Source organism: Monodon monoceros, unplaced genomic scaffold (genome assembly GCF_005190385.1).
Source record: "Monodon monoceros isolate NGI ecotype Baffin Bay Population unplaced genomic scaffold, NGI_Narwhal_1 Super_Scaffold_12, whole genome shotgun sequence".
In the NCBI taxonomy this organism is placed as follows: domain Eukaryota; kingdom Metazoa; phylum Chordata; class Mammalia; order Artiodactyla; family Monodontidae; genus Monodon; species Monodon monoceros.
Window position 1 is genome coordinate 36,559,034 of NW_021703768.1, and position 20,782 is coordinate 36,579,815.

Genomic DNA, 20,782 nt, shown 5'->3' on the forward strand with positions numbered 1-20,782 from the left:
CAAGCTTTTAGCCTGAGCAGCTAGTTAGAATATAAAAGTATAACAAGAGGTTTGCAAAAGATAAATTCTTTTTCGTTCTTGAGTTTGAATGTGAGATCCTCAGAAAAGGTCAAGACAAATGGAAACACAAGCCTGGAGTCAAGAGGAAGAATTAGATTCCAGAGTTATCAACAGGCAGGTTGGTGATGGTCAGATTCTAGGGGATTCTAGTATCACTAAGGGAGGTAATAAAACAGACAAAAGACAGAACCTCAGAGCCTGCAGTCTGAGGGAAGGAGGAATGGTCTCAAAGTTGGGAGGATGAAGTACTGCCACAGAAGCCAAAGGAAAAGGTAAATGAGGAGAGGTGCTCATAATAGCAAATGCTACAGAATAATGTCATTGGTTAAAATCTGAGAGAATGATGGTTGCAGAGTCTTAGGAATCAGAACTATGCACACAGAGAAAAAACCTGAGTATATTAGTATCTTAAATATTCAGTTTTTATAAAAAGGAAGAAATCCTGAAAGACTGAAAAGGTACCCTTGGCACCTAGAACAGGACCCACACTGGGAATTAAACCTTATAGATCATACTGTGGTCAACAAAGTCTATTTAGATGAGGTTTAAGAGGACGATAGATTTTGAAACCCAAACAACATCAGCATCTGTCACAAAAATAATATCAGTACAATTAAGAGGATCAGTCTGCAGAGGTTTGAACGGTCAGTGAGAAGTAAAGTAGTACCAACAGTGAATAATTTTTCATTTTGGAGAACATCACTATTGAAAGGCAGAAGAAAAACTGGGCAGTAAGTTGAAGGAGGATGTTCTTAGCAAAAGCTGGGATTTTTTTGTGCACGTGGGGGTGGGGTGGGGTGGGGTTGTCTCTTAATAAATGCTTTATCAACTCCTGTGTGGAATTTTTGGTTCTCGTAAGTGAACCGTGATTAAATATTCAAGATGTAATGGCTTACCTGAGAAGAAGCAATGGCCAGGAATAGATGGATACAGCAACTCATTGGTAAGAAGGCATGGTAAGCAGTAAAATTCTAGCAGTGGGATTAGAGGAAGGATTGAAGATAAAAGGGCTTGGAGTTTTAGAAGGGTTATGAAAGCACAGCAAAAGACTATCAGAAAAAATTTAAAAAGCATGCATTTTTGAGAGCAGATCCAGCTCAATGATACCAGGCAAACAGCTTCTCATGTGTGTAACAAAAGCAGACTCAAGGAATTTCTGGAAACCCAGCTAGGAGACCACTAGAATAGAGGCTCTACAAAGACAAGAATTTTTGTCCATTTTATCCACCGCCGTATCCCCAGCCCCTGACTCGTGGTAAGCATTCGACTTTTATTTTATTTTTGGCTGCGTTGGGTCTTCATTGCCGCACGCAGGCTTTCTCTAGTTGCGGCGAGTGGGAATTACTCTTCATTGCAGTGCGTGGGCTTCTCATTGTGGAGGCTCCTCTTTGTTTCCCAGCACGGGCTCTAGGCGCGCGGGCTTCAGCAGTTGTGGCTCACGGGCTCTGGAGCGCAGGCTCAGTAGTTGTGGCACATGGGCTTAGTTGCTCCACGGCATACGGGATCTTCCTGGACCAGGGCTCAAACCCGCATCCCCTGCATTGGCAGGCAGATTCTTAACCACTGTGCCACCAGGGAAGCCCTCAACTATTTCTTAATGAGTGAGTGACTTTGGATTACGGTTACTACAAGGAAAAGTTTCTCTCATAACGAGATTTTATCCTAAGACTTAGGAAAAACAAGGATTTTGCTGTTCTGTGACTAAGTGGATTGAGAAAAACTCCTAGCTTTGACAGAGGGTAAAAGGGTAAGGCCCGAAAATATATCAGGGCAGGGGTAGCAAGCTTGAATGCCTATAGAATCCAGGTGGATTACAGGCAAATGAAGTAAGCCAGTGAGCAAATTACAGCTTACACATTCTATATAAAGGGGCTGCCTCTATTCAGCTCCAGCCAACTCTGCTCTATCAAAACAGCAGTCCAGTATGGCCAGATCTTATGGATTTCAAGAGAAACCAAAAAATTCAGAATTGCAATATCTAATTTAAGTACTGGTAAATTATAAAGCCCCTTTTAAAAAAACTCAGGGCCAAAAAAGACACACCTGCAGGGTACACGTGAGCCACAGGCTTCCAGTCTGCAATCTTTTCTGGCAAAATGAGTGCAGCAGGAGCTGAGGAGACCAAGGAGCGCCTAAAAGATGGCCGTGGCTCAAAGGAGGTGGACTAACATGGCTCAACACACTGCTCTCAGGAATCACTTGAACTATGTATAAAACTAGTTGGTAAAGAACTGCAAAAAAAAAATTGCATCCCTCCCACCATAAGACAGCCCAAATCAATAGGAAGACAAACAAATGAGGAACATTTGTGGTTCTTAAGGTAAGTATCCTTAAGAGTTATTCAACTACTCACAGCTCTCCAATGGTTCCTTTCTTCTCTAAGCCAAATACAGTTTTGGGGCAAGAATCCAGCTGCTCTCATTTCTACTTTACCTGATTGATGGCCCATTCTACCCCAAATCAATTGCTCTTCCTACTATGCCTATATTTTCCCCTCTCCAGCCCCAAGGTTCTTCTTAATGCAGTCTAAGATGCATGAAGTTTCTAAAATATGGAATAAAGCTTTCCCATGCTTTCTATCAAATATGAAAGTCAAGTCCCCCCATTCTCACCCCAAAAGTAACAAAAAAAGGTGTGCCACCATTAGTTGATCAGGTACATTCAAATTAAAAATCTAACACCCATCCACCAGAATGGCTAAACTTAAATAGCAAATACCTAGTGCTGACAAGGAATTAAAGCGACTGGAAACCAAACAGTACTCAACGCAGACATTGGAACAGTCTCTTTGGAAAAATATTTGGCAGTCTCTACTAAAGCTGGCTACCTTGAGTCCCAACAACTCCACTCCTAGGTATATACCAAACAGAAACAAGGGCAAATGTCCACCAAGGCATGGACAAGAATAGCAGCCCTAATCGTACAAGCCCCAAACTGAAAGCTACCCAAGCGCTCATCAACAGACAAATATTCACACAATGGAATGCTATGAGAATTAGTCACCTCCAATTACATGCTACAATATAGATTACTTTTGATATTGAATGAAAGAAAAATATATTTTATATGACTCCATTTATATGAACTTTGAACAGAGGCAAAACTATTGTTCAAGCAAAATAGCGGTTACCTTTGGAGAGCAGTAATGATTAGAAGGGGACACAGAGGGCTTTGGGGGTGTTGATAACTTAATGTACACTATTCTGTATATTACATGTCAAAAAATGAAGACCGGAAAAATAGGACTTATGCTAAAGTATTATCATTTCTTCAATCTAGAATGGTCCCTGCCCTACTTATCTATAATTAATTGCTATGCATTTACATAGCACAACAAATTCCTTTCTATATATCCCAATCGTGCTTGGTGTTTTTTCCTGCCATTTAAGTATGATCAATTTCTAAAATTCTTACGTTATTGACAAAGATGACTCTGAAAGTTTAAAACACTTTATCAAAAGTTTAAAACACTTCATCAAAACTCCCTACATTTCTACATAACTGTTAATTAGAACCAGAAACACTTCTATTTTAACATAACAGAGCCCAGATGTGTATTTCTCAACATTCAAAAACCTACCTGAATTAGTCTGCAGCAAAACCACTGATAATTTACCCTAAAGCTACCAATGAATATTCAGCTGTCCTACTAAAATCAAAAATTAACTTTGCCAGGCCACTATTCTATAGGCTGTCCATAAAGTCAGGACACAGACTTTAGTTTCATAGACTGAAGATGTCCTTGACCACCTTAAATTTATCAGCCTAGAGATAGTCTATAGATGCTGGAAATACAGCAGGGAACAAAACAGACAAGATTGTCTACTCTTAAGCTTACATTCTGATATCTTGAATATAATAACTACAAAATACATTCTTGAATCAATTTTGTTTCATGATTTCAATAAATTCATACAATGTTTTATGTGTGGTACAGAAAGCACACCAGTATACTGATAAATGATGCAATAACCGTATTATTCCAATAATATTAACCTAGAGTTGCAGTAAAAGTGTACTTACTGTATAATTAGAAGAATAACTTGATGGGTAAAATTCAGGGGCGTTCACGGACAGCTTAGACATTAACACAGGAGCTGCAACCACCTGGGGTTTAGCCATTGTTGACTCCGAATTCTGCTGTGGGCTATTATCCTGCGAACTAGGTGGAGCTCTCAGGGGCCTCGTTTGTTCTGAGAAAGGAAAAAAAAAATCGGTGTTAGATGCGTTCATTCCCTTGTATAACAACTTACTGTACACTGAGAAGCCATCTGAGCAGGGATGGTTTTTAAGTCAAACAAGAACCCTCACGAAATTTAAGGTTATCGCCAGGATATGCGCAGAGAGCCTACAAAAAGGAACAATAGACTTGCTTTAGCTCATTTATGAACAGACCTGCTTCCTGAATAAACATTTGAGGGCTTATTTTTCCTTTTTTTTTTTCTTTTTAAAGTCGGTTAAAAAGAGATGGTTGCCCGCCTAAGGCCTCCCTCTCGGGGGCTGGGGAGGGGAGGCGATTTTTACTTCCTCCCGGGACAACAGAACTCAGGAGACCGCGCACCGGACCCCTCCCCCAGCCCGGGCGCACAAAGGATTCCAGCGGCCACCTTCCAAACCCCGTTCCGGGCCCGTCCCCACCCCGTAACAACCGGGCCCCTCGGAGAATGCTTTCGGGGAACCGGGAGGAAAGACGAGACAGAGCGCCGCCCTCGCCCGCGCGCGGAGGGCCGTGGGGAAGCGTTTGGCCCAGGAGGACGGGGTCCCCTAGAGCGGCTCCGTACCTGGGAGCGCCCCGGGCCGGGGAGGCCTCTGGGGGCCGGCGGGGACCTCGCACTGGGCCCCTGGCGGCGGGGCCGTCCTGGGCTGGCGCAGCGGCGGCGGCTGCAGGAAGCCCGGGGCTTTTGGCTGCGGCGGCGGCGGGTGCCGCGGCCGCTCAGCAGGCCCAGTTCCGCTCAGGAAACCGCCGCCCTCAGGCCCGCCCCCTCCGCGGCCCAGGCCCAGGCCCCGGCTCCGGCCCCGACCAGCACCTGGGGCCCGATCGAAACCGTCCGACATGCTCCTCCTCCTCCTCCTGCGGGGGCCACCGCCGCTGCGCTCGGAAGAGGACGCCGGGAGAGGCGTCGCAGGCCGGCTCTCGCCGCCGAGCTCACTGGGGCCTCATGGAGGAGGAGGGCGGCGGGCCCCTGCTCGGCTCCTCCGCGCTTCGGCGGAGCGGACGGCAGCTTGAGCACCCGCCAAAGCCGCCGCACCGGAGCGCCCGGCCCCCACGGCTACCCTCCGCTTTCTGATTCTCCCCCAAAACCCAGCTCCCCCGCCTTCGGCGCGTCGGGGGCGAAGGCGGGTCACAGCGGCCCCCCGCGGCCCGGAGGCCCCGTTCGCGGCGGGCCGGCAGCCGCGGTCCTGCAGGCTGCCGGGAGAGGGGCAGCTAGACCGCTGGACAGCCCTGCTCGCGTCGGGCCGGGCGAGGGCATGTCGGGCGAGGGCCGGGCTCGGGGCGAGGGCATGTCGGTTCCCGGGACCGGGCTCGCTTACCCCTGGCGGGCCCGGCCTACACGAGGTTCTATGGAGAGAAGTCACTGACGGTTGATGCCAGGAAAATAAAAATACGGGGGGAGGGGGCGTGGAGCCAGAGCCAGGGTTCGCGGACGCGCACCTCCGTGGGCGCGCAGGTGTGTTCAATGACCCGGCGCCTGCGAAACCGGAGGACTGGTCGGGAAGGGCGCTCTGGAAGCTGCTCTGCCACCTGCTACGTGAGCTGCGGGGAGGGGAGTAGGAACAGAATCAAAAATGCCCCCCACCCCGGCCCATCTCAATTCACTGTAGATATTTATCACAGTAGGTCACACTGTGACCAAGCTTTACTCTCTTCCCTTTTCTCTTCCCCTCCAGAAATTTTAAGAAAATACCCTACCTTTCAATGAAACTCTCCTCCCTTTCATCTTTTACCAGTGCTGTCCAATCAAAATATAATGCGAACCACAAATGCAAGCCACTTATGTAATTATAAATTTTCTAGAAGGCACATTACGCGCGTGAAAAGAAACAGGTGAAATTAATTTTCATAATATAGTTTACTTAACCCAGTAGATCCCAAATGGTATCATTCCAACATGTAATTAATATAAAGATATTAATGAGAGTTTCTCTTTTTTCATACTAATCAAAATCCAAAGTGTATTTTACATTTTCTGCAAACCTCACTTGGGATTAGGCACATTTCAGGTGCTCAATAGCCCCCTGTGGCTAGTGGCTACCGCATTGCACAACAAAGTTCTAGACATTATTTATGTGTAAATTATTGTTTTAATCAGTCCTGACGGTACTAAAGCCAAATGAAGGATGAATATAAGTAATGAAAAGGAGGGGAAAAATGATTTCTTTACTGTTAGATTGAAACATCTCCACAAATTGATTGTAGCCCTGTGTTTTAAGCAAGCCTTAATGTTTTTCACCATTGTCATCTTGAGAATCATTTCAGTTAAGAAAACTCTTTTTAACCATTTTCTCTTCTTGCTAATGAAGAAAACACTGACATCTTCACCCAACTGAAAGAGGCAAATGGCTCTAATGAAGGCAATCGTGAATAACTGATTCATGCTGTTGATGGTTGGCAAAAATAATGAAGTCAGGGAAGGAAGCCAGCAAAAAGTGTGGTTCCTTGGTGTTGAGAAAGAATGTAGGGTTCAGGGCTTCCCTGGTGGCGCAGTGGTTGAGAGTCCGCCTGCCGATGCACGGGACGCGGGTTCGTGCCCCGGTCCAGTAGGACCCCACATGCCGCGGAGTGGCTGGGCCCGTGAGCCATGGCCGCTGGGCCCGCGCGTCCGGAGCCTGTGCTCCGCGGCAGGAGAGGCCACAACAGTGAGAGGCCCGCGTACCGCTAAAGGAAAAAAAAAAAAAGAATGTAGGGTTCAAAGTAGGCCAGAGCTTTGGTTTGGATCCTGGCCTAGACCCTTAATGCCTGTGCGGTCTTGGGTAAGTAAGGGATTTAGCTTCTCTGGGCCTCAGTTTCCTCATGTATAAAGTAAGTATGTTGTAGCACTGAACATATATTACAAAGACAGGACAAGATTACAATTTAAAAATTAGATGAGGTAATGCCAATAACATAAAAATCCATTTTTTTAGGTAGTCGTCAGTCACTTCTTGCCCCGTCTTTTCTATTGCGTAGGAAAGCCCCACAAACTGTACGCTCAACAACAGTTATCCTATATGTTCCACTAAAGCAGATGCTCCAATCCTGTCCCAGGCTTTTGTTTGCATTCACCACCCTTTATTTCCCCTTAGAACTTTTATGATGGCTAACTCCTTTTCCTTACCTAAGACTTTCTTATCTGAGGATGAGGCTATTCTGCATCCATGGTGACATCAGGGTATCTTTACAGACCCTTTTGTTAGATAAGTTAGATAATTGAGATCTTGTCCTTTGCCTCTCCCTATTAACTGTTATATAACTTTAGCCCTATTCTCATGACATATGAAAAGCGGACTTGCAGACAACATGGATGGATTTTTTTTACACTGTTGCTCTGATTCTCAGGCCTTCAGATTCGGACTAGAACTCCACTACTAGCTTTCCTGGGTTTCCAGCTTGCAGACATTAACTCATGGAACTTTGCAGCCTCCTTGAGCACATAAGCCAATTCCTCATAGTAAATCATATATATGTATACATATATATATATGTGTATATATATATATTATATATATTAGTCTGTTTCTCTGATGAACTCTAAGAAAGAATCTGATATTCAGAAGTGGGGTGCAGCTGTAACAAATACCTTAAAAATGTGCAAGAGGCTTTTGAACTGGTTAATGGGTATAGGCTGGTAGTAGTTTTTGATGCATGCTAGAAAAAGTCGACATTGCCATGAAGGGGTTGTTAATGGTAATGCTGGTCAGGGCTGAGAAAGGAAAAGAAGAGAGCTGTAGAGAAAGCTTCCATCTTCTTAGAGTATACAAATAATCATGTACAGAATGTTGTTAGAAATATGGACACTAAAGGTGATTCTGATGAGGTATCAGACAGAAATGAAGATGTTTTTGGACAACGGAGAAAAGGCAATTCTTATTATAAAGTGGCGAAGATCCTCTCCAGCTGTGAACCTGTGAAACCAGCTGAGTGATGTGCTTCCCCCCAGTCTGTGGTATTTTTGTTAAAGCAGCCCAAATTAGGCATTTATGCCAGAGAAATGAAGATTTATGTTCACACAAAAACCTGTACCCCAATTTTTATAACAGGTTTGTTCATAATAGCCCAAACGGGGAACAACATAAATTCTTTAACGGGTGAATGATTTAACTGTGGTATTCATACCATAAAACACTACTCAGCAAGAAAACCACTGATAAATGCAGCTTTGATGGCTCTCAAGGGAATTATGCTGAGTTAAAAGAAAGTAATCTCAAAAGGTTTTTGTAGGGCTTCCCTGGTGGCGCAGTGGTTGGGAGTCCGCCTGCCGGTGCAGGGGACACGGGTTCGTGCCCCGGTCCGGGAGGATCCCGGGAGGATCCGGGAGGATCCCGCGTGCGGAGTGGCTGGGCCCGCGAGCCATGGCAGCTGGGCCTGCGCGTCCGGAGCCTGTGCTCCACAGCAAAAAGGTTATTGTATGATTCCATTTATACATGACAAAGTTATAAAGGTGAAAAAATTATAAAGATGGAGAACAGTTTAGTGGTTACCAGGGATTAAGGAGGGGGTGGGGTTTGGAGAGAAGTAGGTGCGGCTATTAAAAGTATGAAGAATCCTTGCGATGGAACTATTCCGGTCTTAACTGGTGGTGATCACACGAATCTACACATGTGATTAAATTGCATAGAACTAACTACATGTGTGCACACACACATACACAAATGAGTGCATGTAAAACTAAGGTGGGTGTATTGTATGTTGTCAGTTTCCTGGATGTGATATTGTATTATAGTAATGCATGGTTATGTAAGACATTACCATCAGAGGAAACTGGGTAAAGGGGAAATGAAATCTCTCTGTATTGTTTCTTACAACTGCATGTAAATGTACAATTGTCTCCAAGTAAAAAGTTTAAAAAATAAGCCTTATTTCATTTTATTCCATCACTCCCAACTCTTTCCTAGCTAATTCTGTTCATTTTTCCCTGCCCAAATCATCATGGCAACTTATATATCATTTTAAATTAATGGGGGCCTCATTAACAGAGAGAAGAATTAACTGATGTGTTTGTTCTCTTGGGTCTCATTTGTGTGAATTATCTTCCTCTCCTAGTCTCTTGGGCCTGCTATGAAATGTAGCCCCAGCCAGTCAGCACTTGACTCCCATCTGGATCAGGGCTCCATTCCATCTTCAAGAGCCAGGAGATTGCCTGGGATTCCCCCAACATCTAGTGCACACGTTGGTTTAATGTTGATCTCTTAGCTGGAGTATAACTCTATGAGGATAGGAATTCGTTTATTTATTCCTTCAGGAAATATTTATTGCATGTCTACTAAGTGCCAGACACTGTTCTAGGTGTGAGGATACTCAGGGGTGTGAGATTAGTAGCTGTGAAGTATATGAAACTAGAAGCAGGAAGGCCTGTTTGATGGCTGTAGCAGAAATTCCGGTGGGAAGTGATAATGGCTACTAAGGTAATGGTTGTGGGGTTGGAGAGAAGGACCAAATGCAAGAGATGTTAGAAAGAAGCTGACAGATGTGTATAAGGCATTAATGAGAGGCCTGAGATAAGGATGACTCCCAGGTTTCTGGCTTTGGTGCCTCAGTCCCAAAGAGTGAGAAAACCAGAGGAAAGCAGACTCTCACCGAACAGGGGCCTCTCACTAATTCCATTTTGGACATTTCATTTGGCACCCGGAGCGTCCAAGTGGAATTGTTCAGTCAACAGTTAAGTCATGGACTTGGAGTTCAGAGGGATGTTGCCTAGAGTTAGAGATTTGATAGCTGAAGCCACAGGAAGAAATGAGGTAACTTAGGAAAAAGTATATAGAGGCAGAAGAGGAAAGAGAAGCACCAAACTGAATGGTTAGGTTGAAGAAGAGGAATCTGTTTACTCTGTTTACATAGGACAAAAACTGAGAGAAGACAGTGAGGAATAGAAGATTAAAGACGGAAAGCCCAAGAGTGTCAAATTGTGCAGAGATGTCAAATAAAAGTAGGATTCTAAAGAATCCAGGAAAGCACACCCATTCCCTGAGTTTGAGCCCCGAAGTCACTTAGGCCGCTGTGTGCTGTCCGAGGTCATTACAGAGCTGAATGAACAACTGCCTCTGGGAACCACACCCTCCTTCACCAAGCCATCTTCTGACTATAATTTGACTATCTGGATAAATTTGCATTTTGAGAGGAAAAACAACAACAATAATAGCTAATATTTAGCACCAACTCTGTTCCAAGTACACTTTACATGGATTATCTCATTTAATCTTCAGAACAACCCTATGAGGTAGGTTCTATTACTTACCCCATTTTATAGATAAAAACACTGAGATTCAGAGACTTTAATTAACTTCCCTAAGATCACATAGTTAATAAGCAACTCAGTTTTATTAAGAGTCTACAAACTGAGACAATATGCTATACTTTATCTCCAGAATAAGTGGATGACACTGATACAAACATCCTATTCTGTTTGGGCTATATTTCTCACTATAAATTAATAAATAGGAATTCCAGTGATATTAGCAATTGGAATAATATAGATTTGTGAGTGATTTGGGCGCAAGCAATTGCCAGTATTAGGATGTATAGACAGCTCTAAGCTTGACTGTGAAATAAAAGGGAGAGATATGAGAAGTTTGCAAGACAAGTGTATTAAGGACGTTTTTGTTGCTATTATGGGTTTGTTTTGTTTTGTTTTAATGGGAGAAAGATTAGTTTGTTAGCCAAAGACAATGAGGTAAGGGAACACATCAGGGAAAAGGGGGGGGGAAATTGAGAGATTAAAGGACCAGAGGAGGTAGCAGTTCATAAACTCAAAGTACAGGCAGCAGGAATAATTTGAGATGGGAGAAAAGCTATGTCACTAAGAAATGGAAGCAAATGCAGATAAACTGCAGGAGAGGGAAGGTGCTGGAAACTTCAGACGGTCTCCATGTTCTCAGCAAAAAAGAAGGACATGTCTTTACTTTGAGGGTGGGAGACATAAAAGAAGGGACTTGAGGAGAGTGGCAACAGTTGCAAAAGCTGCTCTGGGAGAGGAAGCTGATGAGGAAGGGGGAGTGCTCACAGGAAGATAGCTGGGTGGTACCGAAAGTCCCCCTGAGGTTGGAGACCAGGGACTTGTAGGGGCAACACTCTGAACAATTACGTGACTTTTCTCTAGCAACTCTTCCCAACCTGGTGTGGAAACTGAGAAGCCTGTTAGTGGGAGTGTAATTTCATGATGCAGTTAAGGCAGAAGAATAAAGGCAGAAGGGGCTGACAGGCTGTTCATGGTTTCAGCTAGCTAGAGGAAGGGTTGAAGATGAGGGTGATAGATTGGAAGGAAAAGGGGGATCAAAAGAAAGACATAAAGGAGTTGGAAAGAAAGTGGTGGTCCGAGCATGAGATATGAGAGTTAAAAATTTTAGAGGAAGTTCTGGTGAATAGTTACAACATACAATATTCTACTAATTGTACAATTCAACTAATTGAACTGAAGTGCTTGCTGGCCAGCAGGAAGGTAATGTAATAGCTGGAAATGCTATTTTCAGCGTTGAAATTTGGCATTCAAAAAACAATTAGGAATGTCTGTGTTTAATGTATAAATGTCAAGTATGAGGCATGTTCTGCTTCCCTATCTCTGGCACAGTGTACCCATTGCCCTTCCTGTTGGCATCTAGATTCTATCATTAATATTTTACTACACCTGCCAGGCTTATTTTTTGAATTAAATATTTTATTTTGAGATAATTGTTGATTCACGTGCAGTTGTAAAAAATAATACAAAGAGAATATTTGTACTCTTTACCTACTTCTCCCCAATGGTAGCATTTTGCAAAACTATAGTATAGTGTCACAACCAGGATATTGACATTGATACAGTCAAGATACAGAACATCTTCATCGTCATAAGGATCTCTCCTGTTGCCCTTTTATAGTCACATCCACCCTCCTTCTTAACTCTAGAAACTTCTAATCTGTTCTCTATTTCCACAATTTTGTTATTTCAAGAATGTTTTATAAATGGCATCATACAGGTATGTAACCTTTTGAGACTGACTTTTTTTCTCTCAACATAATTCTCTGGAGTTTCATCTAAGCTGTTGTGTGTATCAATACTTTATTCCTTTTCATTGCTGAAAAGCATTCCATTGTAAGGATATACAACAGTCTGTTCAACCTGTTGAAGGACATTTGGGTTGTTTCCAGTTTTGGACCATTATGAATGAAGCTACTATGAACATTGATGTACAGGTTTTTGTGTGAACATAAATTTTCATTTCTCTGGGATAAATGCCCAGGAGTATAATTTCTGGGTCATATGCTGGTTGCAAGTTTAGTTTTTTAAGAAACCACTGAACTGTTTTCCAGTGATGAGTACCATTTAACATTGTCATTAGTGATGTGTGAGGATCCAGCTTCTCCCCATCATCGCCAGCATTTGGTATTGTCACTATCTTTTTTTTTTTTTTAGACATTCATATAGATGTGTAGTGATGTCTCATTGTGTTTTTTTTTTGTTGTTGTTTGTTTTTTTTTTTTTTGCCGTACGCAGGCCTCTCACTGTTGTGGCCTCTCCCGTTGCGGAGCACAGGTTATGGATGCGCAGGCTCAGCAGCCATGGCCCACGGGCCCAGCCGCTCCGCGGCATGTGGGATCTTCCCGGACCGGGGCACGAACCCGTATCCCCTGCATCGGCAGGTGGACTCTCAACCACTGTGCCACCTGGGAAGCCCTCATTGTGGTTTTAATTTTCATTTCCTTAATGGCTAATGATGTTGAACATCTTTTCATGTGCTTATATCCCTCTTTGGTGAAATTTTTTTTATGCCTTTTGCTCATTTTCTATTTGGATTTTTTTAACTGTCGAGTTTTTTTTTTTTTTTTAAATCAGCCATGAACAAGATTTCATGGTGATATTATTATTATCATTACTTTTTGTGGTACACGGGCCTTTCGCTGTTGCGGCCTCTCCCGTTGCGGAGCACAGGCTCCGGACGCGTAGGCTCAGCGGCCATGGCTCACGAGCCCGGCCACTCCGCGTCATGTGGGATCTTCCCAGACCGAGGCATGAACCCGTGCCCCCTGCATCGGCAGGCGGACTCTCAACCACTGCGCCACCAGGGAAGCCCAACTGTCGAGTTTTGAGAGTTCTTTTTATATTCTAAATACAAGTCCTTTGTAGATCAGGACAGAATTTTCTCATATTGAGTTTAAGATATATGTGGATATCTCAGTGGAAATGACCAGCAGGCAGTTGGCTGCATGAGTCTGGAGGTTAGGAGAGAGATTGGGGCTGGACATTAAGCTCTGGGAGTTGTGATAGCACAGTTGACATTAAACTGGAAGGAAGACAATATTAGAGTTAAAAGGAAAGAGGGCCAAGAGAACATTTGCAGATTTAAGCAGTGAAAGAACTGAGAAAGAATGGTTAAAGAAGTAGGAGCAGATAGGAAAGTGGTAAGATGAAAACCAATGAAAACCAGAATCTGGTTTTTGCTTTTTTGTTATGGGTAACATCTAGCATTAAAAAGAGATCTACAAAGAGATGACGTTCACAAAACTGCTTTAAAAGTATTCGAACTAGAGTTTTCATCAAATGCAACATTTAAAAAGTTAAGTAATAATATCCCTCCAGAAAGTAGGCATAGAGGGAACTTACCTCAACATAATAAAGGCCATATATGACAAACCCACAGCCAACATCGTTCTCAATGGTGAAAAACTGAAAGCATTTCCTCTAAGATCAGGAACAAGACAAGGTTGTCCACTCTCACCACTATTATTCAACACAATTTTGGAAGTTTTAGCCACAGCAATCAGAGAAGAAAAAGAAATAAAAGGAATCCAAATTGGAAAAGAAGAAGTAAAACTGTCACTGTTTGCAGATGACATGATACTATACATAAGGAATCCTAAAGATGTTAACAGAAAACTACTAGAGCTAATCAATGAATTTGGTAAAGTTGCAGGATACAAAATTAATACACAGAAATCTCTGGCATTCCTATACACTGATGATGAAAAATCTGAAAGAGAAATTAAGGAAACACTCCCATTTACCATTGCAACAAAAAGAATAAAATACCTAGGAATAAATCTACCTAAGGAGACAAAAGATTTGTATGCAGAAAACTGTAAGACACTGATGAAAGAAATTAAAGATGGTACCAGCAGATGGAGAGATATACGATGTTCTTGGATTGGAAGAATCAGCATTGTGAAAATGACTATACTACCCAAAGCAATCTACAGATTCAATGCAATCCCTATCAAACTACCAATGGCATATTTCACAGAACTAGAACAAAAAATTTCACACTTTGTATGGAAACACAAAAGACCCCGAATAGCCAAAGCAATCTTGAGAACAAGAAATGGAGCTGGAGGAATCAGGCTCCCTGACTTCAGACTATACTACAAAGCTACAGTAATCAAGACAGTATGGTACTGGCAGAAAAACAGAAAGATAGATCAATGGAACAGGATAGAAAGCCCAGAGATAAACCCACACACATATGGTCATCTTATTTTTGATAAAGGAGGCAAGAATATACAATGGAGAAAAGACAACCTCTTCAATAAGTGGCATTGGGAAAACTGGACAACTACATATAAAAGAATGAAATTAAAACACTCCCTAACACCATACACAAAAATAAACTCAAAATGGATTAAAGACCTAAATGTAAGGCCAGACACTATAAAACTCTTAGAGGAAAACACAGGCAGGACACTCTATGACATAAATCACAGCAAGATCCTTTTTGATCCATCTCCTAGAGTAATGGAGATAAAAACAAAAATAAACAAATGAGACCTAAAAAGCTTTTGCACAGCAAAGGAAAACATAAACAAGATGAAAAGATAACCCTCAGAATGGGAGAAAATATTTGCAAATGAAGCATCTGACAGAGGATTAATCTCCAAAATATACAAGCAGCTCATGCAGTTCAATATCAAAAAAACAAACAACCCAATCTAAAAATGGGCAGAAGACCTAAATCGACATTTCTCCAAAGAAGATATACAGATTGCTAACAAAAAGGATGCTCAGCATTACTAGTCATTAGAGAAATGCAAATCAAAACTACGATGAGGTATCACCTCACACCAGTCAGAATGGCCATCATCAAAAAATCTACAAACAATAAATGCTGGAGAGGGTGTGAAGAAAAGGGGATCCTCTTGCACTGTTGGTGGGAATGTGAATTGATACAGCCACTATGGAGAGCAGTATGGAAGTTCCTTAAAAACCTAAAAATACAACTACCATAAGACACAGCAATCCCACTACTGGGCATATACCCTGAGAAAACCATAATTCAAAAAGAATCATGTACCACAATGTTCATTGCAGCTCTATTTACAATAGTCAGGACATGGAAGCAACCTAAGTGTCTATTGACAGATGAATGGATAAAGAAGATGTGGCACATATATACAATGGAATATTACTCAGCCATAAAAAGAAATGAAATTGAGTTATTTGTAATGAGATGGATGGACCTAAAGTCTGTCATACAGAGTGAAGTAAGTCAGAAAGAGAAAAACAAATACCATATGCTAACACATATATATGGAATCTAAAAAGAAAAAATAAATGGTTCTGAAGAACCTAGGGAAAGGACAGGAATAAAGACACAGACATAGAGAATGGACTTGAGGACATGGGGAGAGGGAAGGGTAAGATGGGATGAAGTAAGAGAGTGGCATGTACTTATATATACTACCAAATGTAAAATAGGTAGGTAGTGGGAAGCAGCCAGATAGCACAGGGAGATCAGCTCGGTGCTTTGTGACCACCTAGAGGGATGGGATAGGGAGGGTGGGAGGGAGATGCAAGAGGGAGGAGATATGGGGGTGTATGTATATGTATAGCTGACTCACTTCGTTATAAAGCAGAAACTAACACACCATTGTAAAGTAATTATACTCCAATAAAGATGTTAAAAAAAATAAAATAATAAAAAGTTAAGTATAAACATGTTAACTGCTGTTATGGAGTTTATGATCAAGTAGTTTGACAATGGTAACTGTGTAATATATAGTTATATTTTTTTTAAAAATTGAAGAAAAAAAATTGAAGAAAAAATTCAATTAGGTTGAGTATTAAAAAAGCAAAGAAGTTTATAGGAAAATGCTAATTATTAATACAAAACAACTTTCACCTGAATTTCCCCCAAATAATTTGAACTTTCACTTTAAACTCAAGAGCTAGTAAATCTACCCATGTTAAAAAAACAACAAAAACCCGTCTTTACATTTTGTACCCTTAAACACACAGACTGCCCCTGTAGTGGGTTGAACAGTGTCTCCCCAAAATTTGTGACTACGCTTATTTGAAAATACAGTCTTTGCAGACGTAATTAGTTAAGGATCTCATCCTGGATTCAGGGTGGGCCTTAAATCCACTGACTGATGTTTTCGTAAGGGGAAGAAGAGGGAGATTTGGGCACAGAGACACACAGAGAAGGCAGCAATGTGAAGAGGAGGCAGAGATTGGAGTGATGTGTCTACAAGCCAAGGAACACCAGGGATCGCTGACAACCAGAAGCTTTCTCCGCAAGCTAGGAGAGAGGTATGGGATATTTTCTCCCTCAGAGCCTCCAGGGGAATCAACCCTGCTGACTCTTTGATTTCACACTTCTGGCCTCCAGAACTATGAGAGAGTATATTTCTGTCATTTTTAAGACACCCAGGCTGTGGTAATTTGTTACGGCAGCCCTAGGATATTAATATAGCTCCTACCCCTCACCATTTCCCCAGGCCCCCAAAGATCTCATTAAATAAATAATTTTTTGTATTCATTAAAAAAACCATAGATTTTTATCACTGGCACTTACTACATGGAGAGAACAAAGGTGTGCTTAGAGCTGGTGTTTTACATGCTTACAGTTCTAAATGCAAACTTGTTTTACTTAACTTAAATTGCCAATTATTTAACTTTGTGCTGGCTGCTTATTGTCAGTTCTCCTCTATCCTCTTCCAATTAATGTTGATTAGTGTAAGTCCATTCAGTCAGTTAATATTTGCTTCCTACAATCAAACACACTTTTGATTGGTCTGCCTGAGAGAAGAGGGCTGAGACTGAGGTTAGTGATGGTTGCTTCAAAACCTGTCAAGTGTCTCTATAATTAAAAATCCCCAGAGTCTAAGCATATTACCTCATTGGAGTTGTTTACTTTTTATAAGTACTTATAAAAGGGAAGTTTGAAAAAACAAACTGCTGATAACTGTTTAAAGTAATAACCACAATGAAAACACATTAAATTGACCTGTTCTCTGGCCTGGTTTTAACTAGATGCAGGGTTTTGGTAACATGTTATCTTTAGAGTTCGGTTTCTGATCACACATTTTCTCAGGCTTAGCCTACATTTTGATTTTTGGCTATTGGGCACCTCTGTGGTTTGAGGCTTCAAAGCTGACTCTAATGGTGTGTTATACTCTTCTAAAGATTTAAATCTTTTTTGCTTTGGATAGATTAGGACTAAATATTAAATAATATCTTTAAGCATTTGTGTGTACAAAGTCTCCTAAATTTTAGAGGGTTTAAGTTTTGATGTGTATCTTGATTTAAAAATATATTTAAAATTAAAATGTCCAATCACAGAACAATCTGTAATGAAAACTTGCATATATGTGAGAAGTACTGTTCTAAGTGGGGTTGAAGGCTGAGAAGGCCAAGGAGGAAGGAGCAGATATGAAAATGGACAAAGTCCTCACCACCTAATAGGGGATACAAAATCTTTGCAAAAATTTTATACAAGACAGCGTCTAAGATTCAGAAGCAACTAACTTAAACTTTTGGAAATATTCCTATTTTCTGTGGTAATTCCTATGACTATATTGTAATTATTATGTAGGAGCTTAAAGCCTAAAACAGAATCCTCCAAATGACAAATGTTTTCATCTGGAGCAATGCACTCAAATTATGTTGGACAAATGAGCAGAATGAATTTTTAAAATTACCATATACTGGGCTTTCCTGGTGGTACAGTGGTTAAGAATCTGCCTGCCAATGCAGGGCACATGGGTTTGACCCCTGGTCTTGGGAGATCCTCCATGTTGCGGAGCAACTGAGCCTGCGAGCCACAACTACTGAAGCCCGCGTGCCTAGAGCCCGTGCTCCGCAACTAGAGAAGCCACTGCAATGAGAAGCCCACGCACCGCAACGAAGAGTAGCCCCCGCTCGCCGCAACTAGAGAAAACCTGTGCGCAGCAACAAAGACCCAATGCAGCCAAAAATAAATAAAATAAAATAAATAAATTTATGAAAAAAATAAAATTACCATATACTTACTATTTAACAGAAAAAGTGAAAAACGATATATCATCTTTGGATTTGCTCTCCAGTCATATAATCACAAATTAAATAAGCCATTGAGCATTTATTTAAGCCAGGGTTTCTCAGTCTTAGCACTGTTGAAGTTTGGGGCCAGACAATTTTTTGTTGTAAGGGGCTATCCTGTGTCATATAGGGTGTTTAGCAGCATCCCTGGCCTCTACCCATTAGATGCCTCCCCTTTCCAGCTGTGATGACCAAAATGTCTCCTGACACTGTGGGATAAAATTGTCCCCAGCTGGGAACCACTGTTTAAACCTTGGGAGAGAAAAGAAGCAAACCCCTGCTCCACCCTCCAACACGTGTTTTAAACCTACCTTAGTTTTCCCCCAGTTTTATTGAGATATAGTTGATACACAGCAATGCATACGTTTAAGGCATACACCATAATGATGTGACTTACGTATATTGTGAAAGGAGCTTAGTTTTAATCCTTATCAACTACTCCTGCCTTACTGTACATGCAGTATCTTGCAATTGTTTCTAGGGTTGCACTTATCACAGTTCATTATTATTTTAAAACATGAAGCTGTGTCCTTTCCTGTCTGTGAATTCTTCCAGGACAGGAACAGTGTTTTTACCTCGTCTGGATACAGTGGAAGTCCTCAAGTTGTATGACCTTTTGTGTTGGTTAAAGACAAGAAAAGTTCTCAAAATAAGAGTTTCCCTGTAGTTTATTTCTTTTTAAGGATATGGAATATCTGTTTGCCTCATGCCTTTGAGATTCATAATTTTTAACTCATCTTAGATATTTCAATTAAAGTAAAAATGCAGTGACCATACTGACACTTCGTGATGATGATTCAGCTTTGGGTAAGTGAACCAATTTATACTCTCTACCTTATTATTCCCATTTTTAATCAGAAGACACCTGCAGACTAAGTAACACAAGTCATTAGGTTTCAGCGTCCTTTAGTTGTTTTGCCGAAATCAGCCTAGGCCTGGTCAGGACACTTAACGTCCACCAAGGGCGCTCTCCAGCCCCTGGATATTAATACGAACAGAAGCACACGACTTTCTGTGGGCGTGCCTAGGAAGACCAGTCAGCAGATGTGTGTTAATTTTGGGGCCTTGACTTCTTTTCAGAGGAATTTAACTCCACCCTCCGTCCGGAATGGAAAAACAACGCCCCCATTCCCGCCCTTCACCACCTCCTGGCCTCCTCCCACTTGCCTTTTGGTCTTCTGTTTTAGAAGTTCTGATTTTTCCTAGACAGCTAGAGGAAAGTCAGGTACCAAAAGTGGAGTTCTGTTATTTCATTTGTTCTGGTGGGACACTGGAGAGGCGATCACACTTTGTAACTGGCTCTCCAGGAGAGGACCAATGTAGCCCTGGAAACTTCAGCGCCTGCGTTGGGCTCCAGGTTTGATTGACAAGGACGGGCCGAGGGAAAACGCGGTGGGGGGGGGCGGGTAGGCCACAGGTCGAGCCCGGGACAAAGAGGTTTTTGGCTGCCACCAAGGAGAGGGAAGGGTTCCTTGGGGTAACTGGCCTTTGTGCGCTAAGGGGCATTTCGTGAGGTCGTTTTTTCATTCGGAGAGAGGGCTGGCGGGCGGGCGGGCTGGTGGAGGCTGCCGGGCGGGAAGAAGGGCCCAGCGAGGAGAGGGCGCTGGGCCGGGGTGGGGGCTGTGCCGTCGTCACGTGGCCTCAGCCACCACCGGCTTGGGGCTGTTCTTCCGGGTTGGAGGCGCCGCGCCGCTGGGCTGGAGCCCAGGTCTGCCAGCGCGGCGTCCCCTCGCAACCCGCGGCCGCCCGGCCTCCCTGCCAAGGTGAGCGTCAAGGCGCGGGCAGCCCGGGCGCGCTCCTGGGGCGCAGCTGGGGAAGGGGCGCGGGGCTGGTCCAGAAGATCCCGGCGCCCGCGGAGAAGGAGATCTGTCAAGGAGCCGAAGGGGGCGGGGTCGGCAGTGACCCCTGCACGTGGTGGACCCTCGGGAGCCTTGGGCCGGGAAGGAGAACCGTGCCTCGAGGGCCCCCTTTCTTGTCTTGAGCGGGGGCGACGTGGAAGCAAGTGGGGGATGGTGGATTCGAAAACTGCGTCTTCGCTAAGGGCAGGGAACGAGGTGTCAGCTGTGCAGGTGCAGATTTTGGAGCTGTGTGGGGCGGCGGGAGTTGTACGGGGTTGTTTCAGGTTACAGGATGGAAGAAGGGAAGGAGGTCATAGAGGACTCTTGTTACGGGGTGCACCCAGAGAGGTGGCACCTGGACGCTCCGAAATTGTGCTTGAACCCGGAGGGATTTTGGGGTGGGTGACTGGCTGGAGACAC

At 43.0% G+C, this 20,782-nt stretch overlaps 2 protein-coding genes across 6 annotated transcripts in view; one reads left to right on the forward strand and one right to left on the reverse strand.

Annotated features, from left to right (window-relative positions):
• PAIP1 (poly(A) binding protein interacting protein 1) overlaps nt 1-5,654 on the reverse strand; it is a 29,414-nt gene extending 23,760 nt beyond the window's left edge. The window contains exons 1-2 of one of the 3 annotated variants that reach the window (XM_029217780.1): nt 5,593-5,654; nt 4,084-4,253 (exon numbers count right to left, since the gene is read on the reverse strand). In XM_029217780.1, the coding sequence (XP_029073613.1) occupies nt 4,084-4,182 (99 nt within the window). In that variant the 5' untranslated portion in view covers nt 4,183-4,253; nt 5,593-5,654. Of the gene's footprint in view, nt 1-4,083; nt 4,254-4,841; nt 5,363-5,592 lie in introns of those variants that run through there. The other 2 variants (XM_029217779.1, XM_029217778.1) reach the window with 2 other exon arrangements.
• A 13,942-nt stretch (nt 5,655-19,596) lies between these two features.
• Nucleotides 19,597-20,782, forward strand: part of NNT (nicotinamide nucleotide transhydrogenase) — a 93,499-nt gene continuing 92,313 nt past the window's right edge. The window contains exon 1 of one of the 3 annotated variants that reach the window (XM_029216406.1): nt 19,597-19,749. The gene's annotated coding sequence lies outside the window, so the exon portion shown is untranslated. Of the gene's footprint in view, nt 19,882-20,197; nt 20,288-20,782 lie in introns of those variants that run through there. The other 2 variants (XM_029216404.1, XM_029216405.1) reach the window with 2 other exon arrangements.